The sequence below is a fragment of the Vidua macroura genome, chromosome 1, assembly GCF_024509145.1.
Source record: "Vidua macroura isolate BioBank_ID:100142 chromosome 1, ASM2450914v1, whole genome shotgun sequence".
Lineage (NCBI taxonomy): Eukaryota > Metazoa > Chordata > Aves > Passeriformes > Viduidae > Vidua > Vidua macroura.
The window spans coordinates 121,064,026-121,076,188 of NC_071571.1; the positions used below are offsets into that span (position 1 = coordinate 121,064,026).

Here is a 12,163-nt window from a genome sequence, read left to right on the forward strand (position 1 = left end):
TGTGCAGCTGGGTGCACCAAAGATGAGCACTCTCACAATTGTCCCTTGAGCACTCCACCACCTTCTGGTCATACTCCAGTGTACAGTTGTCAGATTTCACCCTTTCAGGCAGAATGTTCTGTTTCAGCGACCATCAAATGTTTCTCTAACTGTCCTTTAAGATCCTCTACTTGATTTTTTTTTTTTTTTTTTCTCCTGAGGGTCTCTCAAACTTCTGATTAGAGATTCTGTTTTTATTTTGCTGGCCTCCTCATACACATTGAAAAATACAACCCACTGAAACTGGGGAATTACAGCCTCTGGACTCCAAGATGAGTTAAACCCTGTAATGCAATCAAGTGTGTTTTTTTCATCCCCAAGGTAAGCATACAGAACGAGAGACTGAAGAGAAGTAACAAGATATACAAGGGCTTCCTCCTGGTAACAACTGGCTTAAGCCCACCATGCTGGCTGAGGCTGCAGTCACTAGTGGCAGTAATAAAGGAGGCTCAGACTGGAACCTAAGTCTAAGAAGGGTTAATGGGGTCCATCACACCACCTGAGTCTTTAACTCTTGGTGTTGTTTCTTCTTCAGCTGAGAGATGTCCCAAGAACCTGTCCTGAAGTGGTGAAGAGCTCAGTGCCCAGCTCTCAAGGACCACTGCTCATACAAGTTCACTCACACTGTAATTCCAACTTGGACCTGTCCTGACCTACATCTCCGAAGGACTTCATCAATTTGTGTTCATTCTTCCTTCTTTTAGCTGACTTAAGGGTAGGACCTCTTACTGTGGCTCTGGACTGACCTGTGTTAAAAGCTGGAATTCAGCTGAAGTGCCAGCAGGGATTTCCAAAAGGTTAATTATTTAACCTTTCAAAAAGGTTAATTACACAAGTCATATATATATAAATATATGTACACGCACACACACACACACACTCACTACATGCACACGGCCAACAGAATCACTCAAGGCTGCTCTGAGTTCTGCTTTCTTCAGGACAAGAACTAATCCATTAGGAAGGTTTCATTGTGATCAGTGTTCCAGAAGACAAGGTGTGAGTTTGGTCAAAAAGCCCACTTGGGCTGTACTTGGCATCTCTATCTCCACATTTCACAGTCCAAGAACCAAGGCAGAGGGCTGATCCCACTGGCTGCTCTCTGCCCTTGCCATAGCCTGAGCCCAAGCATGCATGACAGACACGTAGCCCTGTCTGCAAGACTCAACGCACAGTTTACCATGAGAAGGACCTTCAAAGGCAGAGTCACTTTTTCTTTGTTATAAGAACTTGTCCATATGTCACATGCACTGGTCTCTGTCAGCAAAGCCTGATCTAGAAAGTAAAAGTCAGCACTTCTCTTTCATAAAGCCAGTTACATCAGAGGTCATCACTACCTCATCATATTTTGATGCCAGGAGTCTTAGCTAAACTTTTGTGTCTTCTTTTCAATATTCATTAACTATAAGAATGTCTAAAGGCAAGGTTCCCACTGGAAACATTTTGCCTCTTACTACATGGATGTTTTCTCTGCTTGCTTCTGACTCCACAGTGGGAAGAAAATTTATTTAATTTCCTGTAATGTGGCATTAGTTTCCTTGTTATCACCACCATTTTGCTGAAAATAAGAGAACTGCAGGATAAGCCTTGTTTTGGTAGGAATGGCAAAAGGTTACCAGTGTTTGAAGGTCTTTAAAATAACTTTAATTTCTAAAACTTTTACTATAAAAAGTTTTTCTGCCTCATCCATTTCCCAGAGACAACATAAGATCATTCTTTACATTGTATATTCTGGAATGCTACAAACATTCTTGTAGCTATTTTTTTTTTTTTAATTGACCAGTCAAACCTTTTTTAAGGTTTGACCAGTCAAACTGTTTTAATCCACCATTTGACATAGCAAGGAGAACAAGCCTGTAACTCTTCTCATCATCACATTTGAGGTCTGCCTCTGCTGACACTGTCATGAAAGATGCCCCTTTCATCCTGACTGATAAAAAAAAGTACTCATAATAAACTGTTCTCATATTAAGCCATGTGATAAACATTTTCAGTCAATATAGCCCTGAAAAGATGAAGGGACTTGCAAGTAACAACAACTACCTGGAATATAAATTCATTACCAGTGCCTGCTGCCTTTTTAAAACCTAGCAATCCATCTACCCTCCAGTGCTTTAGTGCTACATCTTATACCCTCCTATGAACAAATGAAGACACAACAGAAACCTGTTGAAATCTCTAAAGCCATGTAAAACCCGAAGGCATTAAAATTTATTAAATGATGCAATAACAACAGAATTCTTTATTTACAATAGCATTATTTAACATCAAATAAGCAAATAGCATCAGCAAAGCAATATTAACTTGCATAAATGTATTTAAAATTTCTCTGAATATATCTACCTTTGCATAAACTGCTAACACTAGAAATACAAACATCAATGCAGGTGAACAAAGTGATGTTCAGAGTCAACTCCGTTTTGAAAATAAATCACAACCTGAAACACTGTAAGCTTTCTCCTGAAGAACCATAGTTTATATATTGCTTAATTTTACCCTTGTATAATCTTTTCATATACACACATCTCAGATGCAACTTCATGATGAACTGTACAAATAAAACCCACAAATGACAGAAAGGGAAAAAAATTAAATGACAGTAAATGTTTGAAGAAATGTGTCCATCATCTCTATTGAACAACATAAAGATTAAGTGATGATGCACTTATTCCAAAATTGTACACAATTCACTATACAAATATAATACATCAGACAGCTATGTAGGAATATACAAGACTTAAAAACAGATCTAAGGCATTATGCTAGATTTTAGCATTTTGAGGTTCTTGCACATAGCTTTTACCTGTAGTAAGAAACTTAAAAGATTTTGTTTTAGTCTACAAAGAAACACCAGGGAGAAAATTCTAATTAAAATCAAAGCCACTACAGTAAATTTTCTTTTGTGCAGAGAATGCTTTTGCTCTTAGGCAGCATACTACCATACAAATACTAGAAAACTTTTAAATTCACACCAACAATTAATGGCTTAAGTTGCATTTCAAAACTGATTGTGTATCTTTGGGTTCTGCAAGTGGAGCTGTGCCACCCATTTCATCTGTTAAGCCCATATGAATTCCACTTTTAAACAAAGATTAAAAAATGTATTGTATAAACTGCAAAAACATTGCTTTTAATTAATACAGGCCCAGAGGGATACCGGTGTGGGACAATATTTTAAGGATTGAGTACAAATTAACTCCTTGTAGCAAAACAGCTCACTTCACTTTTTAAACTCACCACATTACATGAACACTTAAACGGGTCGTACGACCATGTATATATGCTTATTTTTCACATTATGCGCCTTTCACATTTAATAATGTAAGTAGAACACTGATTAATTGTTCTCTTAAAACAAAATCCAAGTACTTTCTCTGACAAATTTACTGTATACAGGATGAAAAATACTGATAATGAAGGGAATTGATTTGGCTTTTTTGTTTCTATAGTGATCAATATGATCAGAAGACTCCTTCACTCACTTTTCTCTTTCATTACTTAGAAGACGACAAAAGTCACAATGAACCCAAATGGAGCCAAAGTGATAGGTAACATCTCCTTTCTTTCAAAATGGCAATGGATGATGAAGTATCATAATCACTACAGATAGGGGTTTGCAGGTCTGTTGTGAAATGGGACAAATTTAATTTTTTTTTTCCACTGTGAAAAAGAATAATCTATCTGCAGAGGTTATGGTTAAGAACCAAAAAAGAATGGAATAGCAATGAAATTATTTTTAAACTCATTTACGCTTTGTGGTGCATGAAATTAATACCTTTAAATTTATACATTTCTTACATAAGTAATTTTTTGTCAGATACATAATGCAAGTTCAAGACCAATGTTGTAGTAATGAGGCTGTGGAGGTTAGGGCTGGTGGTTAGTTTTGTTTTCCATCAGCAGGTCAAAGAATGGCTCAGCTGACGTGACAGCTGAAAAAGTGTTGCTTCTCCAAAATGGTGGCACTGTCTTCTTTAGAGACAAACACAGAACCAGCCTTTGTCATATTTTCCTCAGCCTTAACATAGAATAGCTGCTATTTTATTTGAACTCCCACCTGAATATCAAAACAAATTAAATGACAAGACAAACCTTTCAATCTCAAAAGGCAGGGCTGATGAGATATTATAAATGCATTGCATTTTACATTACATCAAAAAATTTGCGTTCAGGTTAGAAAGTTTGTGGATTAGTGTCCTGGTTCCGGCCAGGATAGGGTTAACTTTTGCAGTAGCCAGGAGAGGGCATGGCTAGGAGCCAGAGGTTATTCTGTAACACCTCACATCATTGCGGGGCGGGGAAGGGAGTCTCTTCTCTGGAGAAGGGCTCTCTTCTGGATCAGCGCAGTGGTGGAGGGAGCATCGGGCACGTCCTGGGTTTCCGTGAGAATCGTTTGTTTCTTTCTTGTACCTCTGTCACTAGTATTGTAGTTGTAACTGTTTTCTTATCTCATTGCGGTTTCCACTACATTGTTCTTATCTCAACCCATGATCTTTACCTTTTGTACCTCCAATTCCCCTCTCCAGCCCTCCACAGGGAAAGATGGAGGGGGAGCGATCGGGCTCACGATTTGGAGAGTCTCATTGGGAGCATTCCCAATGAGCATTAGGGAATACCATTCCTAAACAATTAGGAATCAGCAGAAAAAAAACCAGGTCAAACTCATCAATTTCTTAATATTCCAAGTCCTCAGAAACTGATGTCAGTATAGTAAAAGATTATTCAAACCACAGTGGGCAAGGAAAAAAACCAACACACCTTAACAGTGGCCTGCTTAGTAACAGTTTTTCTAAGATTTGTTACGAAAGGATATAAACATACAAAAATCAACAACTGGTTCCTACAGTGGCTGCATATAATATAGGTTAATTAAATGGTATTATGAGCAGAATCACAAGGCTTAGAAAATGAGAAGTCTCAAGCCTACAAATTAGGTCTAATCAAGGCATTGTGATCCTTTACAAAACACTTTTCCAGGAGACACACACGGCTAAGAAGATATCTAATTTAATACTGAAGTACCTCATTTGGAATCAACTTCACAACATGTATATCTCACAAAAATTATACAAGTAAAACACTTAAGTTTTCAACTTAAATTATTGCTTGTTTACATATAAACTGGATTTTATGTACCTTACAAAACGTCTTCGTAGTCCACACTGCTTTAAAATAATCAGAAACATGATAGTGGTGAAGTCTGTAGTGATATCTGCTATAGGTATTACAGGAATTGTTATCTTCCCAGCTAAGGGGATGGGAACAAGAAATTATCATGCTTTAAAGCAGGTATCTTTGATATTATGCACCAATTCTGCCACTACCATAATCATTACATGCATTACCATTGAACTTTGCTGTTCGGCATCCAGTAACTGGCTGTGCAGATTGCTGGAAACACACCTAAGGAAATAACAGAGTAACCTGTTTTTTAAATCTATTAGAAAGAGTAAGATGACAGAGGTCAGGAGAGCCAGGTTAAAAAAAAAACAGATTTGCTGATTGTTAGGAATTTAATTAAATGAGAATGCAACCAACTTGTATGTTTGGATTAATGACGTCCATCATAAACACTACCACAAAACCCAACCAAATCACCCCTTATAAACAGCCCTCTCACAGGGTAATTTTCATCTGTTTTACAACTTTAACCCCATTCAAAATTGGTCTGTATAGTTTTCTGCATCAGTTGATCTTCTCTGACTTGATGTCAGTGGAACATGCTTGTTGGAGGTCTCTAAATGTACCAGACGTTGCTTCTATGCCCTCCTCCATGCCTCCTCTCCGCCCCAAAATGCAGGCCTTAGTCTAAAACACCAGTTTTCAGACAGAACTGAATCCTTTGCACCAGACTGTGTAAGCCAGGGAAAACAAAGCAAAAAAACCCCAAGGTCTAGAACTAAACAGAAACAGAACAAGAGCATGGTTGTTTTTCCTTAAATACATACATTTAAATACATTCAATCTGACATGGTTTATGAAAATTGCCTGTCAACATTTACTTTGCAGGAGAGATCTAAGTTGCACTAAGGTGAATGCAGTGAACAGACTGAGCAATGTCTGTACGCTAGCTTCAGACTGTCAAAGAAGAGGCTGCTCTTCGGCAACGACCCCCGGCTCCCCTCGGGAAGGCAGGGCTGAGTCCTGTTGGCAGCAGGCAGCTGCCGGGGCTGGCAGCTCCGCGGGGACACGACAAACAGACACAGCTCTTCAAACTGGTAAGGGTTTGGGGCTCTAAGCCCAGTCAGCTGAAGAAAGGAGCAACCAAACCACCCTCAGGGTCAGCAATATTTCTGCAAAAGAAGAGAAATGGGGGAAAAACAAATGAATTCTTCCTGCTGGGATAGTGTGGATGGACAGGTCAATGAGATCTGGGATGCTAGAGTGCAACATCCACTGTCAACTGTGCATTACTGTAATGCTTCACACCTGAAATTTAATTGGAATTTATAAGGCTGAACTATTCTTTGTGTACACTGATACAACTGATCAGCAATTTAGTTCCTTTGATATCAGTGAGGGCTTAATTTCACTGCATTCTTAGGTCCTTAATTCATTCCAATTATCCTGGATGTTATAATAACCACCTCTTGTAAACTCCAGCTGAAGTCTCATTCTCAGAATATATGCAAAAATCTCTCTTAGTGCTGCATCATCACTGTGAAAGAAAACAACTGCCCTGGCTCACTTGCCCTTCCAAGACTCATAATGAAAAAGGGAATAAAGAAGTAAAGCCAGCTACAGCTGCGGATCCCTAGAAATGTTTTTTACCTCATACTTAATACCTTTGTGATATCTTTACACAAATATAGTACAAACTGGTTTCAGCTGAGTTGATTATCTTCTTTCTTATTCACAAAAACATCAGGATGTGGTTTTCACAGTTGCTTTAAGACTACTCCTTCCAGTGGCTGCAATCTGTGCCTTTCTGTCTTCCTCTCCTTGTAAATGCCTGTTCCCATGGGGTGCTGTGGTCAGTCAGGTCAGAGAGTCAATCCAGCCAAACCCATTTTCCTCCTCCTCCCCTGGGGTTGCTTTTCACTCACATCCCGCGGCTCTGGCTGTGGAGCAGCTCTTTGCTCACAGCTTCCTGTCACGCATGAGGAAGGCCCTGTTTGCTCAGGGACAGTGCTGGTGGGTAGGCAGCTTTCTCACCAGTCCACACGCATGCTGCTAGGCTGCCTTCTGGAAGCTGCCTACACCGTGCTTTGGACCATACCACACCTTCCTCTGCATTCACACAAGGCCTAGAAATGTAGCTTTACTGACAAAGTCAGTGTAAAGTAAAAGTAATAAAGTAAAAGTAATAAAGTAAATAAAGTAATAAAGAATTATCCTGCAAAGCAGGAAAACAAGGTCCTACGTTTTGTGCATCTCCTATTCCCAGTTTAGCTGGTGCAGCTGGAGATGCTGTGACCAGCCATGGGCAGCACTGAGGCCTGATTGTGGCTTCTCCTTCCTTCATCACAGCACAGAGACACCACACTCACATCCCTCATGCCCTGGCTAATATGGACAAACTAAACTTTGACTCCTCTTTCTAACATGCTGAAAGGCAGTTTAGGGACTCTGTTAGTAGTTTTTGAAATGGAAACAAAGTGAAAATCCAAAGACGTCCTTATTTTCAGGGTGGACATTTAGGAAACAGTATCTCCAGAGAGATACTAAATAAACACTCCCACTATACCAGGACTTGAAAAAAATTATGCAATGCAAAAGTTGCACATTAATTACATAGCTTGAAATTTCTTAAAAGAAAAGAAGCTTTTTAGGAGTAGTTTATAGCTCAGCTGCATAAAAAAAAGCAGCTGTTTAACCTTTATTACAGTTCAAAGTTCAGTGAAAGGTATTTATAGAGCATATAAACTGCATTTTCATTGACAGTCAGAGCTACATTAGTAGAATAAACATAAAATCATGAAGTGCAGTCTGATGTACCTTTCCAAAATAATTTGAGAGGTTTGAAGAAGTTGCTTTTCTTCAGGTGAAAAAAAACTTCTCTTATGCATTATCCTTCTCGTTATCATGGCACTGACTCCACTATTATGATTTTACACCCCAGAGATTCCCTGCCAAAAGCCATGCCACTAACTTCTTTCCACCTGCACCCTGACTTCCCTCCACTATCTCTTGTACCTAAAAAAGCCCACAAGAAAGCTGGAGAGAGACCTTCTACAATGGCACATAGTAACAGGACAGTGGGCAATGACTTTAAACTGAATGAGAGTAGGTTAAGATTAGACAGAAGAAGAAATTATTACTGTGAATGTGGTGAGGCACTGGAAAAGGTTGCCCAGACAAGTTGTGGATGACTCATCCCTGGAAGTATTCAGTATTGGATGGGGCTTTGAGCCAGCTAGTCTAATGGCGGGGGGTGTCCCTGTCCATGGCAGGGATTTAGAACTAGCTATCTTTAAGGTCCCTTCTAACCCAAACCAATTTATGATTCTGTAATAATGCCTTGGTATATAACAACTTCTGCTAGACCAGAATACACTGCATCTTTTTATTAATCAAAGTGACCATGAAATGGCTGCAGAAGAGATTTTTTATGTACAGCTCCCCCACTCCTGGAGACAGACATTTGTATATTTATACAAGCAATGAAGGTGTGAGAATTGGAGTCCAGGAAGTTTTAAATACATATGAATACAAAAAAGACAGGGATACAATAAAATATATGTATGGTTACTTCTGCCTCAGTACTTTCACATTCTTCATTTTCACTCATGTTATTAACTTTTCAGACAGATGTTTCCCATTTCTCCTATTACTCAAATTCCTCCTCTTTAAGAGCAGGGAACTTCACCGTGCCCTGGCCCAGGAGGCTGCCGCTAGATGGCGCCTCCCCCGCGTCGCTCAGCCGCCCTCAGTCTGTCTGTCCATCTGTCTGCCCCTCCCTCCTTCCTTCTCTGTGTCTATAGAGCAATCCTCCCTCACATTAACTACTCTTATCCAGGGCACTTGTAACTTTGTAAGTAAAAAAGGACCGTACCCACTGCAGCCACAGTATAGTCATAGTTCTGCTGCGCCTGTACCCCATTTCTTACCCGTGCTGCATCTCCGTCCTGCTTTATCATATCCATTCCAGGCAGCTGGTTTGCAAAGAGATTGCCTCCCCTCATAGCAGGATCATTAACCTATTGGTAACAAGATATTAAGGAGAATGAATAAAAACATATCTTGGGAGGAGGGCTAGAAATTAAAAAGAAGCATTACAGACGATTACACTACTTGCATGTACCAACATCCACTCCTGAGACGATGCTAAAGTCAGGGAAGTGACTGTATAGCCAGGCACTCCTCTTGCACAGCATGTGTTTGACTTATAGCAAAGATTTCATTCCTGATACTATGACCCTTATGCATATTTTACAAAGCAGGTTCCATAAATTATGTCAGTGTTATCTGAAGAGGAAATCCCTGCTATCAAAGTTCTGAAAGCAGAAACACGTAACTACCTTCCTAACTTCAGTAACACGTGGCTTTGCTGCTTGCAAACCACCACACACTTTTTTCAAAGCCTGATGAGATAACCTGTAGGCTAAATTATACCAACTACTGACTTCGTTTTAACAATACTTTTCTGTTTATAAGCAATGGGAGAAAGATAACATTAAATGGGAAAATGTGCAGCGGCATGCTTTCCTAAAGGATGGTCTCCACAGTTTTCTGAACACAGTCACAGGAAAGTATTGAAGCTGTATGTTTCTGCACAACCAAAAAGTCTGTCATGCTTAGTCATGTGTAATTTGCCAAATTTACAGCATTGCTTTCTCAGTCAAAGGATTCATCTCACCATGTAGGAACTGGCATAAAATACAAAACAGAGCCCTTCAGCAAGGTTCTGAAATATTAGAAGAAACAGTTTTCCTTACAAATTTAACAGAGAAAGAAAGAAACCTCTTTCTAGGAAGACTTTCTTGAGTCAATTCTACTCCCTCAGAGTGGATCCCATTCTCTTGACACTCTCCCTCAGACATACATATTGGTAAGACCCTGTCTCAGCCTTCTCCTGTTGAGGAAGATTGTCTTGAATTCACTACACAAAGCCTTCTCATTTCAGGTCCTCCCAACTGTTATTTCTGTTGCCATTCACTGATTTTGAAAAATGCATTCATATGCAATCACCTAAAGACTGGTTTCCAATCCTGCCAGAGAAAAGACTACAATTCAATGGGAAAGATTAAAAACTTAAAATATTTTTGCCTTAGGAATTTTGACTCCAAAGAAATTGATTAAGTGCTGCAAGCCTCCTAGTGATGCTTTCTTCTTCTTGGAGACATTTTTAAACCTGGATGTGAAAATTTAAACCAGAAGGAAAGAAAACCACATTATTGTCAGAAAGAAAGATAATAGACAGCTTTGCAGCTCTATCTGCATGCAACTGAATCCATGTTTAAAAAGTGCTTTCTGCTACTAATCAACATTCATTAGAATGTGCAAGCACAAATACCTTTTCTGATTGTTCAGTAGACAAAGGGAGGTAAAAATGAAAGCAGAAATAAAAAAATTGTATCCTGAATCAACAGCAGTTTTGGAACCAAAAGATGACTGCATGATTTGCCTCATGGCACTTAGGACATGTACAGAAGAGGAAGGTGGCTCCAGGCCACAAAAAAAGGCATCAATGAAGGAGAATCTCTTTGCCAGTGATGATGCAAGAATCCTGACTGACATAAGATCAGATATAAAAAAACCCAACCCAAACTCAAAAAACAACAACAAAAAAAACCCTACTATTTTGTTATATTAATACATTTGCTTCAGAAGACCTTTGAACACCCCACATTAACTTTTCTGACTGCAAAATATTCAATTAGAAAAGTATGGAGAAGGCCAAAGAAATGGAAAGTTTTTTACAATTTTCTGAAGAAAGGTAAAGTGGTGCTATCATATATGAGGTCTGACTGAAAAAGAACAAATACGTTTTACAATTTCTTTGCAATTAACCAAAATTAATAGTCTCCCAAAAAACAAAGTTATATACAAGGTGTATAACAAAGCTTACTACCGCTCCAGAGCTCCTTTAATTTGGTATGCTGAACAAAATCAAAACACCATTTCAAGATAACTCTTCTTAAATGCCATGATAATTTTGGCCTGGGGAGTACTGCCCTATGCAGATTAATACACAACTACTCTGACTGGACTTCTAAATAGGGGTTTACATGACACAGTGAAAAGCCTCTTCTCTTGCATAGGTTTCAAACTGCTTCTTTGATAGCTCAGTAAATAGCACGGATCCATGACGCAAAATAGGTAACAGGCAAAACCATGGCAGTAGTCCACTGTGCAAACAAGAAAATGAGGACAAGGGCACAGTAAGATCTCTGAATATTTCAACACCAGGAAGGTTTACATTCTTGATGACTGGGGAAGCTGTTTTGGACAAGAGGAACCTGCAGGCCTGGCTGCCAGCATTTCAGCATTCCTGGCAGCAGCCTCCTAGAAGAAACACTAGTAATAGCAGCCTGAAGAGATTTTAATGTAATTATAAGAGAGAAGATGATAATGAGACAAGATCTCATTCCTCAAATATAGAAAAGAGCCTCTAAGTATATAATAATTACCAAGCCCATTTTGGGTTTTGCTTGGTGATGCTGGGAGCCCAGGTGGTAAACAAAAGAAGTTGGAAATAAAAGAAGAATGATCAGATAAACACCAAACTTAGTATTTCTGAGCTCTGGATATATCTGTATGATGCAGCATAGTGCCACAACAAGAGAGGAGAGAGCCAACAAAATCTGGTACCAGGGGTAATACACCTGCTTCTCACCAGGTAAGTCAGTCCAGCTGTTTATTATTAAGTAGTAAGATCTTACTTCCAAAACCATCCAATAGTAATAATGTTGAGTTGTTTTTTTTTTCAAAAGCTAGAACAAATTTGCAGAGAGTAACAGTGAATCACTGTTAGTCTCACTGCGGTTAGAAAGAGACAAGCATGTGAAGTTCAAATTATGTATTGTGGAACAAAAAGTGACACTGAATAAGTAAACAGAAGTGTAGGTGACAATATAAGAAAACCCCAAAGAATGAATGAAATGGCAACAGTCAGCAGAATTACAGAAAATACAGTCATTTTGAAAACCACCAGTTACAAAAAAGTTCATCAGAGTCTAGG

The 12,163-nt window shown here is 39.1% G+C and overlaps 1 protein-coding gene across 3 annotated transcripts in view; it reads right to left on the reverse strand.

Annotated features, from left to right (window-relative positions):
- Positions 1 to 2,208: 2,208 nt before the first annotated feature.
- The window catches only part of NCOA2 (nuclear receptor coactivator 2), a 186,153-nt gene continuing 176,198 nt past the window's right edge, over positions 2,209 to 12,163 (reverse strand). For all 3 annotated transcript variants that reach the window (XM_053975978.1, XM_053975993.1, XM_053975984.1), the window contains 2 exons: positions 9,090 to 9,179; positions 2,209 to 6,332 (listed from right to left, as the gene is read on the reverse strand). In XM_053975978.1, the coding sequence (XP_053831953.1) occupies positions 6,321 to 6,332; positions 9,090 to 9,179 (102 nt within the window). In that variant the 3' untranslated portion in view covers positions 2,209 to 6,320. The remainder of the gene's footprint in view (positions 6,333 to 9,089; positions 9,180 to 12,163) is intronic.